Source organism: Euphorbia lathyris, chromosome 10 (assembly GCF_963576675.1).
Source record: "Euphorbia lathyris chromosome 10, ddEupLath1.1, whole genome shotgun sequence".
Lineage (NCBI taxonomy): Eukaryota > Viridiplantae > Streptophyta > Magnoliopsida > Malpighiales > Euphorbiaceae > Euphorbia > Euphorbia lathyris.
The window spans coordinates 2520054-2537994 of NC_088919.1; the positions used below are offsets into that span (position 1 = coordinate 2520054).

The following is a 17941-nucleotide window of genomic DNA, read 5'->3' on the forward strand; positions in this document are numbered from 1 at the left end:
GATCATAAATGCTTTGAGGTAGTAGTGTTAGAACAACTTGCTGAACTTGAGATTACACTAGGAAGCCGTGTAGTGTTTGGAAGCATGGATGGACAATTCAAACGATTATGACCGATGCTCCCGCATCTGCTACACCTTGTGCGAATTACATCTTCACCCACGGATGGCCTTCTTTTCTGACCTTTTGGTCGACCAGCAGACCGCCCCTCCTTCTTAGGAGGAAGCACCTTCATAGGATTCTCATTCACTTTCCATTCCGATTGGTGACCAAGTGGATATATCGACTCACCCCATGCCAACTTAAGTGACTCGTTGGTGTAGTAACGATGCACCCACCTATAGGCGTTATCCATCCTATGTTTGGAAGCAACTTTGCATACGTGTTCACATGGAAATTGGGCTAGTTGTCATTTCCTGCACGTACATGTTCCTGCATTTAAATCAACAAGTCCCCCCTTTACCCGATCACCGATTTGAAAGGTGTGATTATCCACAGGGAAATACGAACAACGTATTGCTGCCCCTACACCCTTTATCATCTTTTTTTCTGGCAACTTGGTAAAATACCCCACACGTTCTTCTGCAGAAACATATTAATCTCATAAATAGTTATGTATTATAAATAAAATAAAATAAAAGACACGTTTATAACCTGCTTCTGTACGTCTCTCGTAAAACCATTTCTGTAGTGTCATGCGTATGAACTCAACCAACATTGTGATTGGTAGATGTCTAGCCTCCACCATTAACGCGTTGAATGATTCTGCAACATTCGTGGTAATAATGTTATACCGACGACCACAGAAGAATGCACGTGACCATTTCTCTTTTCCAGCTTGCAGTAAATAGTCGGCAGCACCAGAATGTAGTGAACAAAGTGTCTTAAAGTTTTCCTCAAAATCAGATGCCCGATAGGATTTTGCACATTTCCAAAATGCCTCATCTATCTTACGAATTCCACAAAATTTGGCCTTCACATTTTGTTGCAGATGACGAGCGCATGCCCCATGTACAGCATTAGGAAAAACCAAATTAACTGCATGTATAATGCTCTGATTTCGATCTGATATAATGGCTAGATCTTCAACATCGTGCAGACACTCTTTCAATTTATTCATAAACCAAAGCCATGATTCATTACTTTCTTTCGGGCCAACTCCAAATGCAATAGGAAAGATCATTTTATTCCCATCAATGGCAACTGCAATGTATAATATGTCGGGATATTTACCTTTTAGAAAAGTTCCATCAACGGCTAAGACAGGTCAAATATGTTGTTTAAAACCTCTCAATGAAGCACCCATAGCCATAAAGAAAAATCTAAATTGATCATCATCATCTGTCTTTATATGTGTCACGGTTCCCGGATTTGTACTCTTCAACATCTCACAGTAGTCCGGTAACAACATGAACGATTCCTCCGGCGAACCACTCTGCGCTTCCAATGCCCAGTGTCTTGCTCTCCAAGCTTGCATATAAGAGAGATTAACGGAAAAATCTCGTTCAAAATCGAAAACAATATCCTTTGGTCGATGCACCCGATTTTCCATATCAAACCTATTTCGGAGTAGTATCCCTGCAACACGTTTCCCCGCTTGCCTATGGTGCAGACATATCTGATCTCTCCCACAAGTGTGCATGTCCATACCATCCATTCTTGAAAGCCTGAACAAATTGGAACCTGGAATGACGATCCCTCTAGCCCTCCATTTACATTTGTCCACATCCTTACATTTCACCTCAAACAAAGACTTGTTTGATTTGTAAACCTTCCATTCAAACGAATTTTCAATTGCATATTTTCCAAGTGAATCTTGCAATTCAACTTTGTTTGAAAATATATCATTGACCCTCAAAGTAGTCCATCCGTTTGATTGCTTAGGTGCAATCATATTCACGGGCGCACCACATGGCTTTGGACACCATCGAAATGGATCAGTCATCCTTTTCATTCTATCTTCATCACCATCCTCATATGGGATACGTTGGACGCATTCAGATTGCTTAGTTGTTTCATGAACACTTTTAACAGGAATTTCATTCTGAGTGATATCTTCATTCTCCACATTGTCACCATTATCGTAACAATAATCATTATCATAATGCTCATCATAATGATCATGATTATCATTATTCAGATAATCATCATTATTGTAGTTCTGATAATCGATACCATTTCCACCATCGTTGTCATCCTTACCATGTATAGGAGCATCCAGTTCGATGGTGGGATCATTACTTACTACTTCCGTTGGTTTGCTTTGACCAACATGTCCATCCTTGTTAGGTCGCAATGTTGAAGCTTCTGTTGTTCGCATGTTTAGAGTAACATACAATGGAATCAAATCGGTCGGATTCATTCGGCAATACTCTATGAATCCCATAACATCTTCATCGTCATCAATATGTGTTATCCCACCACGCAGTTTATTTGGACCATATGTCGCCTGCATGGACATTTGGAGATCATACGAGGTTGAATCAACGCGAAGTGCACCATAAACTTTCTCTTTCAACTTTTGCAAGTCAATCTCTGTTGGCAAAACCAACAACTTCGCTTTACCACCCACGTATGTCATCACAGTTCCCTCTGTGGTCCACAGTCTATTCCAAGATAAAAAACACGTACACCTCTCTTTGGTTGACATACTTCTACATTTAGTAAAATGGACACGTGATCAAAACATAATAACGCCAATTCATATGTAAATGATGCTCAAATGCGACATGCTACACCAAAATGCGACTCAAATGCGACAAGCTATACCAAAATGCGACGCAAATGCGACATGCTACACCAAAATGCGACCGCAAATGCGACATGGCTCTGAATGCGACAAGGTATATATGAGTCCGTGTCGCATTTGATTCTCTGTGTCGTATTTGAGCACCAGAATGCGACACATCGGGCGACAATGGCGGATTCGGAAAATGTCAAGATTCAAGCAAATGCATTCGAATACCAACTGTGTATTTCTAGTAATGTGTATGAAAAATGAAGAAATGATACTTACATGAACTTGAATGGGGTATGGATGTGCTTAGATCTTGGGTTGAGTTGATGAATTTTGCTGTCAGAATGTGAAAGTAAATGAAATAGAAAGAGGAGATGGTTGTTATATAAGAATAAGGGTAGTTTTGTCCAAAATGGGTTTAAATATCTAATTTGGTAAAATGGAAGCAAGGTGGGTTAGATATGTAAATTGGGGTCCTTGATTGGGTTAGATTAGTAATTATCCCTTGATTTATAGAGTAAAGTGAGCATAAATCTTTCACAACTCTATAAATCAAATAACATGGTGAGAGCATGATGTTAAAAAAGAAAAGGTTGTAACAGACAGGTGTGAATGTGCATGATCTTAAGATTACTGTTGACTGGTCCACATTATGACAATTATTTTTGAAGAAGGAGATATCTTATTATTCCACATGTAATATGATTTAATTGTATGATATCAAATGCCCCCACCAAAAGCTCTGGACCGAAGTGCTTTAGGACTTCATTATGACGGATGACCAAAGGCTGAATCCCTTAGGTGGGAGTTCAGACTATGCTGGACCGAAGTTCCTTCAGTTAAATGGCTGTTGAGAATTTCTTTCTATTTGGTAGATTTTGTGCTGACGTATTTTCACATGCATATTACCTTAGGAGAGAAGTAGGTGAAGACATGGAATAATGATATTAATTACTGACATATCACGTGAACCTGAAACATGATGTCATTCATTCTACATTTATGGTTTGTGCTCCGATCTGTGATAAATGTCCTTTTTAACATGATTTTCTCGTTAATCAATGTCACTAATGAGTGTAATTATATCATCGTTTTCGACCTTTAGATTATTTGGCACAATGTAATGATTAAAAATCTCATCTCGCTATTATGTATCCCCATCACCTTCTTTTAAAAGCCTATAAAAGAAGAAGATTAACTTTCAGAGGTTTTTTCAACTTTCTTTCGCATCCTCTAAGCGTTCTGTAAATTTCAACACTTATAACTCAATAACTTTTTTTATTGTTCTCTTTTCTATCCATTTATTTCTTTGATTTATGGAAGGATTGCGATAGATGAATTCTAAGAAATATCATTTCCTTGAAAATTTCGAACACTCGACCCCTTTTGTGAACATTCAAAATACAGTGATGATGCCTCGAAAATTAAAATCTTCTAAATATGCTAAAGAATCGAAAGATATAGAAAAGGTTGCATCTTTTAAGCAAACGGGTCTATTGGTTTATGATCAACCATCAACCTTAACCACATGAGAATTGATAGGCATCGTAACTTCTTATCGAGATAAGAGGGAAGCTAGTATACCTTCTGCGGAATATAAGATGTTTGCGGGCCCTCCAAGTTACCTAGGGGTGCTTACCCAACTACTGACGATGAATGTATTAAAGGAGTTTAATCTCTGGCCTTGCCAATTTATCCAAACAGTTGGCTGGAATTTTTGGTTTGCCAAGATCTGCAAAGATCTTGAGATTAACTTCACCGAAGCATCTAACGAAATAGGGAGGAAATCATGTACCACAATTACGATCGTACCATTGTAAATTTTCTCTTCTGCCTCTATTAGTATCTTGAATATGATTTGTTTCCTATGATTGTTGACCCCTTTAAATCATGAATTTCAATGGTAGGATTCAGTGGCGAATATATGATTACTCGGTTGGGAGCCGATTTTACACGTGCATTTATAAATCTTTTTTTGTGTATATATGCATGTTATAATTTGAATGGTCAAAAACCAAATTTTAAGTATTAATGTACAATTTCTCAAAATTAAACTATATTTCATTTAAGAGTCCTAATATGTAAAAAAATTGGATTTATGGAGGGTCGAACAGGTAAAAAATTTAAAAATTTTGATTTGAGAGGGCCTACCAGGCCAATTTTTTTTAAATAATTTGGATTTAAAGAGGGCCTAACAGACTAAAAAAATTAAAAATTTGGATTTACGGACGTCTAACAGGCCAAAAAAAATTAGAAATTTGGATTTAAATAGGCCCAAAAAAATTATAAATTGTGATTTAAAGATGCCTAATAGACCCAAAAAAATTTAGAAATTTGGATTTAGGGAGTACGTAATAGACCAAAAATATTGAAACTTTGAATTTTGGACAAGCCTAACACTTAATGGGCCATATTGGGAGCTAACTTAACACCCCGATAAAAAAAAATTGCAATAGGGGGCCGAAACTTTCCGGGACCAAGGTGGTTCCAATAGTCGGAAAGGCCCAGGGCCCATTGTCTACGCCTCTTGTGGGATTATATGTATGGGGAACGGACCACCTTGAACTGTTATATTTAACATAATCAGATAGAAAAAAAAATAATAGAATAATATGACCATTTTGTATTGTATTTTGACAGTCTTGAAAAGTAATATATATTCGGTTAAAAATCTAAAAAAAATAGACAAAAGGATCAAAATCAATATATATGTCAGTTGTTTTTTTTTCGCATTATCCCTCGAACAAAATGGAAGAAAAAGAAAAAAAAAACAGTTAGGAAATGGAAATGTTAACTAAAATATGGGAAACGGTGTTAGTTTGAGCGAGCGTGCCTGCCTTGCCTCCTTTTTCTTGTTGTGTCTGTCAAAAAACAGAAAATTGAACAAAAAAAGTAAAAAAATAAAAAAGTCATATTGACCACCAGACCGGACCACCTCCTCCTCTTCCCCTCCCCTCCCCTCCCCTTCTTCTCTTCTTCCTCCTATCTTCTTCTCCATTTCTTCTTTTACATCTTCTCTTTTATATATATATATATATATATATATATATATATATATATATATATATATATATATACCGATTTATCATTACAGAGAATCCTCCATTCTCGATCGCGACACGCGTCGCCCAGCTCTCCCCCTTGTCATTTCGAAGGCTGAAAATCTGTTCCCCCATTCTCGGCCAAGAATTTACATTCTCGGTACGTTCAGATTTTTAGGAAGCAATAGTTGCACATTTTCGTTTTCAACAAAACGCGTCCATTCGATTGGATAAGAACGCCTCTTCGCAGCAGACACGTTCCTTAGACACGACTCCTCAACATCTATAAATAGAAAGTTGATTTCAGAGTTAAAATATAGATAGATTGAAGAGAAGATTAGGTACAGAATTAATGCAGAAATTCTGAGTCAAGTGATTCAGAGTTAGAAGTTCGATTTTTGCAAATAGCATTATGATGTACACACATTGTTTACCAAATAATTACAAACACAGTAGCATTTAGATTTAGATTAAGATTTGTTCATATTAGTTTACATTTTGGTAGTAGAAGTACCCATCACTATTCTGAAGATTCAGCGAGAAGATTTAGTAGAGGATTCGCCCCGGAGCCTGACAAACTCTAACGAAGTTCAAGGAGAGGATTGACAACCCGTTCGCTTGAAAGTCGTCGAAAGCTTCCATGCTTCTTGTTCTCTGTAAACTTGTATCAAATTCATACTTCATCTAATAAAGTTTATTCAATTCAATAGATTTTTATGTAGCACTTCTGTAATTGATCCGAAGTGAGTTCTGGTGTTTTCATTAAAACGTAGTTGAATTCGAAATATTTACAAGGAAACTTTGTTGAACACTTAGGCAAATTGATATCTTGAAAAAGTATTAATTTGGTTAAGGTAGCAATCTAACCCGACCGTAGGAGGATTGTCTGCGGTTCAAAGCCTTTTAATTGAAGGAATTCATGTTATTACATTTATATAATTGTTTACAAAGTTTAAAGTTGTTTTCTTTGCTTAATGCAAACGAATACATTTATTCCCTTTTCTAAAGCACTAAACGTTTCTGTCTTGTAAATTCATTCTCAAAACAGAATTGATTTCTAACATTCTACATTCTCTAATCTAATTCTTATTCTATCAATTTCAAAACCAAATCCAATTAAACGATTTTCCGTATTATAAACCTTGAAAGTAAATCAAACTGAGTTAAAATAAGTTTTCGTTAAAAAACATTCCCTGTGGGATCGATATCATTTTATTACTACAAGCGAAGCCGTGCACTTGCGGAAATCGCTCAACACCCGTCGTATCAAATAATAATCCGGTTAAGACCGGGTATCGAATCCACGGGATTTATATCTACAAGTATTAAACTACTCGGTTCTATTCGTTATCTAGGCGGTGAATACTTTGGGTTGGTTTGGGTGACAACTACAAACTACTCCTAAACTATGGTGAGACAGATTTATGTAATTCAAACTCTAAAGAAATGATAAAGGTGACGATAAGTTATAAGATATAAGGAACAATAATTCCGAACATGTACGAATGATAATTTACTCTTGCAAAGATGATTATGTGTAGTTCGACCGACCCGTGAAGTACTTAGACTACGTGGTTCCTAGTCAAGGCGTGTCTAATGCTGGGGACCAGAAACTAGGGCCCGTAAGTTCCGTGGCTTGTCAATTCCTACGGTTTCCGGTGTGTCACTTCCGGTAGGGCAGCACCTATATGGTTCCCTAAAGATAACCCGTCCCTACGGGTCACCGGGTAACATATTCCCCTACGCGATAATCAATTACAAATATCAAAACAAGTAGTAAACATCAACACGTATAGAGAAACGAAAATTGCAACACATATATTATAAATATGGAATGTATAGAAGTGGAATACAGCCAAGCCTAGTACATAGAAAGAGTACAAGCTAGTTAATAAGTAGAAAGGGAAGAAGATTCGGCCCTTAGGACTAGCTAACCGGACTCAAGGCTGTCTCGTAGGACTTGGAGGTGGAACTCTCGAGCTTGGTGGATACGGATCGAACGTGACTTTGACGAAGTGACAGAATAAACGTACAAGCTCTCAAGGTGGTAGAGTTTTGTTACATAAATTTTGAATGAGGAAATGAGTGCTAGTCACTCTTATTTATACATCAAGCTCGGGGGTAGAATCGTAAATACACAAGTTACAAGTAGGAATTCACATTATTTTTGCAGTTTTTCACATGGCATGCCCCGCGTGGACAGGAGGACACCCCGCATGTCTGCCCATTCCGTTGATAATTTCCTTCGTGTGGACCAGATTCAGACTTGTTGTCTCAACCACGCCCCGAGTGGTTGAGCTTCTGGAGCTTTAGATTGAAGAATTGCTCATGTACGCCCCGCGTATAAGTGGGGACGCCCCGCGTGGTAGCTGTTGACTTAGTGGGACCATGCAGTCTGACTGCCGTGATTGAGAGGGCATTGTTCTACGCCCTGCGTGGTTTCTGTTGCGCCCCGCGTATAAGTGGGGCGCCCCACGTGGTGCCTGTTGACTTAGTGGGAACATGCAGTCTGATTGAGAGGTATGCCCCGCGTGGTTGCTTCTGCGCCTCGTGTGTGTCGGTGAATTTTCACTCCTTAACTCGTACCTGCGAAGTACAATTCTCGAGAGCCGAGTTAGCTTGACGTTTATTTTTCTGAAATTAATAAAAAACAAAGGAAATTAACCAAAAGCATAAAATTTATTTTTATTTTGTTATTTTATTAAAAACACATTATTTTTGTAATTAAACTTACTTATTTAGTCCAAAATTAAACCGTAAATCACGCTAAAAGATAGAGGCAAAATGCCCCTATCATTTATTTGTGATAATTAGATAATAAAGGAAGTTAATTTATAAAATAAATAAATATAATGACCAAATTAACTTTTTTACCTTTGACTTTTAACACCGTTAGTCAATTTGGTATGTGTTTGCTAACGAAATGAACCTCAAAGTACCATTTTGTAATTTTTTAAACCACAAGCCTGTAATCGAAAATAGGTGTAACCACAAGGTTTATTTTTGTACTTTTCCCTTAAAATTATTAATTGTTGTTATATTTACCAATAATGTGAGAAGAGAGACTCTTTAATAATAAATTATTAATAAAAAAATAAATTAAGAGGCACTAAGAGGTGGAGAGAGGCTCTCTATTAATAGAGAGGATTGAGAGGTTCTTAGTGATTTGAGGAGCCACTAAGAGACTGTTGGAGCTGATTTTTCATTCTCCCTCCTCAAATTTTAACTTAAGAGCCAATTTAAGAGGCTTTTGGAGATGCTCTTACATATATATTGTTAATTTCATGCTAATTTGATTTCATTCCTACCAACACTTTATTGTTTCAATTGGCAGAAGATGCTTTTTTCCGGTATGTGATAGAGCAGCTGATTGGATGTCAAATTTTGTAGGAACTCTCTTCTTGGATCGTCACGAGTGTGGTGGGCCGCCAGTAGGCCTTTTTAGGCCCTGTTTGGTTCAGCTGTTAGCTAATAGTTGTTGTTGCTGCTGTTAGCTGTTTGCGGTTGTAGTACGTTGTTTGCTGTTGTTGTTAGCTGTTTGTTATTAATTGTTTAATTATTAGTGTTTGGTATAATTATACTGAACTGTTACTGTTAATATTTAAAATATCTAATATGGACATGTTTTAAATTAATCAACAAATAAATTATAAAATAAAAATTGGATTACACAAATTAATAAAAAAATCTAAATAAAAAAATATTGAACGCAACAAAATCTTGTTCTTTCAACAATTATGTTACAAAAATAGAAATAATATTAAAGAATAAACATAATTTATGGAAATAAGAATGATAATTTTGTCAATAATAAATAACTACAAACAGTTGTTCATAAAAAGCTCCAAAACACTGCAGTTTCCAGAGAAAATGCAAAACACTGCTATAAATCTAACCAAACGCTATATTTTTTACAGTTTGGAGTGAAATATTAAACGATTCTCCGAATAATTCAACCAAACACCCCTTTTCCTAGTGCCTAGCCCTTCCAACGTGACCAAAAAAATTATATATAAAATTATATAGATAATATTCTTATTTAGTAGTATTATTTTTTATAGCACTTAACTGATATTTTTAATTCTTTACTCATTTTTCTATGATGGATACTCTTTTTGAGTTTTTCTAAAACTGTCCTGAAAATATTAGAGGCGGAATGAAGAATACATTTACCACACTCTAGCGGTTTCGAAAAGCTGTTTAACCCTTTACATATAACTAATATTTTTCATATGTGGACACTACTTAGAAAGGAGATGCTTCATTCCCTTAGTTTGACCCTAAGCATATAAGTCTTTCTTTAATTAGCATAAATTTAGGACTATGAGTTATTGAACATATTTCATTTAATCACACAATTAAATTGATAATGATGAAGCTTTAAATGAAACAAAATTGGATGGAATAATATATATATATATATATATATATATATTTGTCATTTTTCTCTAAATAGAGCATACATAATTTTATATTATAAGATACAATAATTAAAAAAAATTATTACAATGAAACAATATACATGATTGATTTATAGAGTAATGTGAGCATAAATCATTGACAACTCCATAAATCAAATAATATGGTGAGAGCATGATGTAAAAAAAAATGGTTGTAACAGATGTCGGTGTGAATGTACATGACCTTGAGGCCTCTGTTGACTGGTCCACATTATTAGAATTACTTTTGAGGAAGGGAATGTCTTATTTGTCCATATGTAATATCATTTAATTGTATGATATCAGATGCACCTCACTAAAAGCTCCGGACTGAAATATTTTAAGGCTTTATTATGACGGATGACCGAAGGCTGAATCCCTTAGTTGGGAATTCAGACTATGCTGAATCGAAGTTCCTTCAGTTAAATTGCTGTTGAGAATTTTTTCTATCTGGCAGATTTTGTACTGGCAAATTGCCTTAGGAGAGAAGTAGGTGAAGACATGGAATAGTGATATTAATTGCTAACATATCACGTGAAGCTGAAACATGATGTCATCCTTTCTACATATTTATGGTTAGTGCTTTGATCTGAGATAAATGTCCTTTTAGCATGATTTTCTCGTTAATCAATGTCACTAATGAGTGTAATTTTATCGTTGTTTTCGACCTTTAGATTATTTGGCACAATGTAATGATTAAAAATCCCATCTCGTTATTGTGAATCCTCATCACCTTCTTTTAGAAGCCTATAAAAAGAGAAGATTAACTTTCAGAGGTTTTTTCTACTTTCTTTCGCATCCTCTAAGCGTTCTTCAAATTTCTTCAGCACTTACAACTCCATAACTTCTTTTATTGTTCTCTTTGCTCTCCATTTATTTCTTTGATTTATGGAAGCACTGCGATAGAAGAACTCTAGGAAATATCATTTCCTTGAAAATTTCGAACACTCAACCCTTTTGTAAACATTCGAAATACAGTGATGACGCCTCGGAAATTAAAATATTCTAAATATGCTAAAAAATCGAAAGATATAGAAAATGTTGCATCTTCTAAGCAAACAAATCTGTTGGTTTATGGTCAACCATCAACCTTAACCGCATGAGAACTGATAGGCACCGGTAACTTCTTATCTAGATAAGATGGAAGCTAGTCTACCTCCCGAGGAATATAAGGTGTTTGCGGGTCCTCCAATGTACTTCGGGGTGTTTACCCAACTACTGAAGTAGGGGTTAAGGCTTCCCCTCTCAAATGGGACGATCAATGTGTTAAAGGAGTTTAATCTCTGTCCTTGCCTATTTATCCGAACACTTGGCTGGAATTTTTTGCCTCTACCAAGGTTTGCGAAGATCTTAAAATTAACTTGACCATACGTCTAACCAAATGGGGAGGAAATCATATACCACAATTACGATCGTATTATTGTAATTTTTCTCTTTTGCCTCTATTAGTATCTTGAATATGATTGGTTTCCTATGATTGTTGACCCCCTTTAAATCATGAATTTCAATTGTGGGATTCAGTGGCGAATACATGATTACTCGGTTGGGGGGCTGATTTTACACCTGCATTTGTATTTTTTTTTTTTTGCTAAATCAAATCTGTTCAATTTTTTTGTGTATATATGCATGTTATAATTTGAATGGTCAAGAACCAAATTTTAAGTATTAATGTACAATTTCTCAAAATTAAGCTAGATTTCGTTTAAGAGTCCTAACATGTAAAAAAATTGGATTTAGGGAGGGTCAAATAGGTAAAAAATTAAAAATTTTGATTTGAAAGGGCCTACCAGACCAATTTTTTTTTTTAATAATTTGGATTTAAAGAGGGCCTAACAGGTCAAAAAAAAATTAGAAATTGTGATTTAAAGATGCCTAATAGACCCAAAAATTTTTAGAAATTTGGATTTAGGGAGTACGTAATAGACCAAAAATATTGAAACTTTGAATTTTGGACAAGCTTAACACTTAATGGGCCACATTGGGGGCTAATTTAACACCCCGATAAAAAAAATTGCGATAGGGAGCCGAAACTACTCGGAGTCAAAGTGGTTCCGACAGCCGGAAGGGCCCAGGGCCCCTTAGCTACGCTCCTGGTGGGATTGTATGTATGGGGAACGGGCCACTTTGAACTGTTATATTTGGCATTATCAGATAGAAAAATATAACAGAACAATATGACCATTTTATATTGTATTATGATGATCCTGAAAACTAATATATATTCGGTTAAAAATCTAAAAAAATAGATAAAATGATCAAAAAATTTTAATTTATAATGTGTTTTTCAAAATAGGATGATTAGCGTGTTAGACTAGTAAATTATTTACCTTATTATACAATAATAATAATAAAAAGGTCGAAAAAAATGCAAAAAAAGAAAAAAAAAAACAGTTAGGAAATGGAAATGTTAAAGGAAACGGTGTTAGTTCGAGCGTGCCTGCCTTGCCTCCTTTTTCTTGTTTGTGTCTGTCAAAAAACAGAAAATTGAACAAAAAAAGTAAAAAAATAAAAAAATAAAAAAGTCACATTGACCACCAGACCGGACCACCTCCTCCTCTTCCCTCCCCTCCCCCTTCTTCTCTTCTTCCTCCTATCTTCTTCTCCATTTCTCCTTTTACATCTTCTCTTTTATATATATATATACCGATTTATCATTACAGAGATTCAATGGCTGTTTGACTTTTCTTATGTTTTTTCTCCTCTTTGATTCGCATCTGATGAAGAATTTCCTTTAAATCACTTTCATTACCAATGGGTGCCTGCTTCTCCACCATCAAAGTCAGTGGTTCTAACAGCAACAATACATCCACTGGCTTTGTCAACCGGAAGGAGGTCACCGGAAAGACCCAATCAACCACCGTTATTGCCAGACCGCCGGTTAGAGCCAGGACGACGACTACTACAATTACGCATAAACAACCGTCCAATCATAACAATAGTAATCATAATGATAATCAAAAGCCTAGGCAACAACAACAACAATCTCAGCAAAAGGTCAAAGACAAGCCGGTTTCCAGGCGTCAATCTGGGGTGATCCCGTGTGGTAAACGCACGGATTTTGGATATGCTAAAGATTTCGATAGACGTTACACGATCGGGAAATTGTTGGGCCATGGTCAATTTGGTTATACCTATGTTGCTACTGATAAGGCTAATGGAGATCGCGTTGCGGTTAAGAAAATCGACAAAAATAAGGTATTCTTATAAAAGCTTTGATGATTTTTTTTTTCCTTCAAATCATTTAGTTTTCACAGGTTCTGTAATATGTTTGTTTGTTTGTGAATCTCGTAGTTTTAGGGGTTTTCAGATTCCTTTGTGACATTGAAATGTGATTGATTGACTTGAAATTTCAATTTAATTAGAAGTTATCTAGCTAACGGGGTGTAAGATAAATTGAAAGAAAAAATAATGACTGCTACTACTGGAATTTTTGTTCTCCACTTGGATTTTGAACAATGGAAATTAGGCACAAGATTGTTGTTTTTTCTTTCCTTTTTTAGATTATTGTATTTTTGTTCATTTTGCCTTTTTGATGATTGCATCTTTTCTTGAGAATCAAGCTTCCATATAGTTGATTTTACTGTTCATATGAACAATCAATTTATTAATTTTACCAGTAGCTTATGGTATCTGATTATTGTTTGGCTGCTCTTATGGGCTTATCCGTGTATTAATTTAGATATTACAAATTGAGCTGATTAACTGTATGAATTTAGATATTACAAATTGAGCTGATTAACACAGGAACAAGGCTTTTTGCAGCACACGGAGTTCTAGTTGCTAGCATTTATGTAGATTGAAAAATTAAAGGGTATCTTGTAGTCTAAGAAAGTTCGATCGAGTGTCTTTCCTTGTTGCTAATCTTAGATTTTGATCAGAGTTTTCTCGATTATATGTCTCATTGATGTTAAATTAGGATCTGCATATTCCTTTGTTTCTGTATCCAAGTTAGTATTTTGAAAGAATGCCTTTTACTCTACTCTTTTCAATAGAGAAGAAGAAATTTTTGTTTTGGACACAGATATTGTTTTACAAACTTTATAGCTCCTCTTAAACATAGTTGTCTTTTCCATTATGATCCTATAAAATGCATAGTTATAAAGACTCTGAACCCATACGAGTTTCCTTTTTGAGGGCTCTTTTACTTGGCCAGTGACACTATGCTGTTCTTGAACTATTTGTGATTTTGTTTAGATAACTTGATAGCCTAAGATGTAATAATTGTCATTCCTTTCAGTTCTTGAAGAAAAACGAGTTTGTAACATGCTTTCCTTTTATCATATGTTTCTTTGCTATTATAAAGCTAATCTCATTTTTCCTACAGATGATTCTTCCTATTGCTGTTGAGGATGTTAAGCGAGAAGTCAAGATATTGCAGGAACTTACGGGCCATGAGAATGTAGTCCAGTTTCATAATGCATTTGAGGATGACTCTTATGTATATATAGTTATGGAGTAAGTCTCATAGTTGTAGTTTTATTGTTTTCCTAACTGTATGATGATTGATTGTTTAATGCTGTAGTTGCATCTCCTCTAGATACAATTGCTTTCCCTAGAACATCTTATGACGTGTTTTCATTATTCAGTATCTTCCTCATTAACTTTATGTTCTCTTTACATTGTCTTTCATTAGGTTATGTGAAGGTGGTGAATTGCTGGACAGAATATTGGCGAAGTAAGGATAGTTTACTGCTGCAATTTTATTTCATTTTTACAGTTTCTTCTCTCTGACAATCATGTAACATTTTTTTCAGAAAGAGTGTTTTGGTATATAATTTTCCTTTTCTGCTAATTTTCTCAAATCAGGAAGGATAGTCGCTATACTGAGAAAGATGCAGCAGTAGTTGTGAGACAGATGCTCAAAGTTGCAGCTGAATGTCATTTACATGGTTTAGTGCATCGAGACATGAAACCAGAGGTATGATCTTAGTATGTATGTTTACGCTTTTGATAACTAGTGCATACTAGTTATTTTTCAATATACGGATAAAACTTCTTGATGATGTCTGCCTTCTTTCTTTCCTTTGCCTGTAGAATTTTCTTTTCAAGTCCAACAAGGAAGACTCAGCTTTAAAAGCGACAGATTTTGGCTTGTCAGACTTCATAAAGCCAGGTGAGTGAACATCTTGCTCACACTTGTATCATTTGCCAAAAATTATGAGGTTGAGAGAAAACGGGGCCAATTAGCGGGTGTAAGGTGAAACTGAAAAGCTACCCATGTTTGGTGACATATGGAGAGACAACCATATATACATATTCATACTATCTCATTTGAGAGTCTTTAACCTGTTATTAGAATTTTAAGCTATCCAGTCAGGAACTGCTGTAGCAATAAATTACTTTCCAATTTGATGCAGGGAAGAAATTTCAAGATATAGTTGGTAGTGCCTACTACGTAGCCCCTGAAGTATTAAAGCGGAAATCTGGACCTGAATCAGATGTCTGGAGTATTGGTGTCATTACATATATTTTGTTGTGCGGGAGGCGCCCTTTTTGGGATAAGACAGAAGACGGTATATTTAAGGAGGTACAGTATTGTGTCTTATGAATCTTTACGTTCCATTTTGCCATTTGCATATTTGAAGTTTAAAGTAGACTTTCCTTTATTATCGGTTTTGCACAATCTGCTCAAATTTTTGAATAATTATACTTGTTTCCTATTAGGTTATTGTACAGATGTAGTTTCTTACTTCTAAGGATTGAATGATGTTAATTTGTCGTTCTTTTCTTTTTTCATTCAAATAACTGAAATCTTTTGTCTGCAGGTCTTAAGAAACAAGCCTGATTTTCGCCGTAAACCTTGGCCATCCATAAGCAATAGTGCCAAAGATTTTATAAGAAAGTTACTGGTGAAGGATCCTCGGGTTAGGCTAACTGCTGCGCAGGCGTTATGTATGTATCTCACTGGTCTTAGGAAAGAAATGAATAACGATGAATTATAGCGTGTTAAAGTTATACAAATTTTGTACTAAAAATATTCAATTTGGCAGCGCATCCATGGGTCAGAGAAGGAGGACTTGCCTCTGAAATACCTATTGACATTTCTGTGCTCAATAATATGCGGCAATTCGTGAAGTACAGTCGTTTGAAACAACTTGCTCTAAGGGTAAAGCGGCATTTTATTGTTGTTTTCTTCATGTAGGAAAAAATATGTTATTTCTTTTGATCATTTCCTTTTTTACAAATAAATGTAGGCATTGGCTAGTACTCTTGATGATGAGGAGTTGAATATTCTTAAGGATCAGTTTGATGCAATTGATGTAGATAAAAACGGTGCTATCAGTCTTGAGGAGATGAGACAGGTGTTTCTTCTTTTACGTTGAATTAATCATCTTATATTTTTTCATATGGTACATAGTTTTTTTTCCGAATGAAATGTAGCAGTTTATTTTGTTCAAACCCGAATTGTCTCCATGCAGGCACTTGCTAAAGATCTTCCTTGGAAATTGAAAGAATCCCGTGTTCTAGAGATTCTTCAAGCGGTAAGCATGCTTTGTTCGATCTAGCCTTGGAAGAATGTTTCTTTAAAACTGCAAATTGTTCCTTTTTCTGCGATCTTTCGTAGGCCATATTTTTGTATGTTGAGCAATGTGGTTGCATCTGAACACGCTTTCCTTGGAACCTCATGGATTGTTATCTCTTGAAACAGATTGATAGCAACACAGATGGGCTTGTTGATTTTTCGGAGTTCGTTGCTGCTGCTCTTCATGTACATCAACTGGAGGAACATAATTCTGAGAAGTGGCAGACGCGTTCACAATCTGCTTTTGACAAATTTGATATCGATAAAGATGGTTATATAACACCAGAAGAACTAAGAATGGTCAGTATTCTCAGCATTATTCTTGATTAACATTGCAGAAACAGGAAATAGTTTTTTCTCAGTTTAGTAACAACCAATTGATTTTGATTTGCAGCACACAGGGTTAAAAGGTTCTATCGACCCATTACTTGAGGAGGCAGATATCGATAAAGACGGTAAAATTAGCCTATCAGAATTCCGCAGACTTCTAAGAACTGCAAGTATCTCAAGAAATGCACCAAGCCCATCTTATCATCGGTATAATCGAAAGATGTAGAATATAATGGAAATGGAGAATTAGAATACGGAGACAACCCAGGGGAGTTAAAAGAAGGGGAGGTCATTTTTCTCGCAGGGTTTGCTTCAAAATGGCAAGATAAGCCGACGAAGCTCGTCTTTGGTGGTCGTGGTGGTGGTGTGGCTATTAAAAGGATGGCTCTGAGTTGAGTGTTGATATTGATTGTTGTACATTCTTTCCGAGTGTTTGCTGGTGCCCTGCCGATTGTAATGTGTCTAATATACCAATGTGTAGTTGGTATTTCATAAATCAGTTTGTGTTCATCAAAATCATCATTTTATACCTTTTTTTTTCTTCTTTTTGTCAACCATGTACATTAACCCACAAACATAATTTATGCATAGCATCGACTACCATTGGCAGGTCTGTCTTAAACTTTATATATTTTAATATAATTTTGTATTAAGAAAATATAAAGAAAAATTGATGTGTTGAAAGGGTGTTGTTTTGAATGGTTAATTCACATGTGTGAGAGCATTTTCAACACGGCGACATGGCTTTTTAAAATATCATAATTTATTATATGACATTAATTAGTCCTTTCAATTCACCGTGTGCATTTTATCAGCCTTCTCAATTCACTAAATGTAACACTTCGTGCCTCTTAGATTTACATATCTGTTTCA

The 17941-nt window shown here is 35.5% G+C and overlaps 1 protein-coding gene across 1 annotated transcript; it reads left to right on the forward strand.

The window, feature by feature from the left end:
* The first annotated feature begins 12742 nt into the window (after window positions 1–12742).
* Window positions 12743–17681, forward strand: LOC136208689 (calcium-dependent protein kinase 28-like). Its single transcript, XM_065999799.1, has 12 exons — window positions 12743–13410; window positions 14540–14670; window positions 14849–14890; window positions 15022–15133; window positions 15250–15328; window positions 15573–15742; window positions 15981–16107; window positions 16206–16321; window positions 16410–16517; window positions 16635–16697; window positions 16865–17038; window positions 17133–17681. Exons 1-12 carry the CDS (start codon window positions 12967–12969, stop codon window positions 17292–17294), a joined length of 1728 nt encoding a protein of 575 aa, XP_065855871.1. The 5' UTR covers window positions 12743–12966; the 3' UTR covers window positions 17295–17681.
* The last annotated feature ends 260 nt before the right edge of the window (window positions 17682–17941 follow it).

Bases quoted from the DNA above. Each gene is read 5' to 3' on its own strand.
- LOC136208689 (XM_065999799.1), top strand. From the start codon at position 12,967: ATGGGTGCCTGCTTCTCCACCATCAAAGTCAGTGGTTCTAACAGCAAC. The intron at 16,322-16,409 runs GTAAAGCGGCAT...AAATAAATGTAG, and splicing joins TGAAACAACTTGCTCTAAGG to GCATTGGCTAGTACTCTTGA. The intron at 16,518-16,634 runs GTGTTTCTTCTT...GTCTCCATGCAG, and splicing joins GTCTTGAGGAGATGAGACAG to GCACTTGCTAAAGATCTTCC.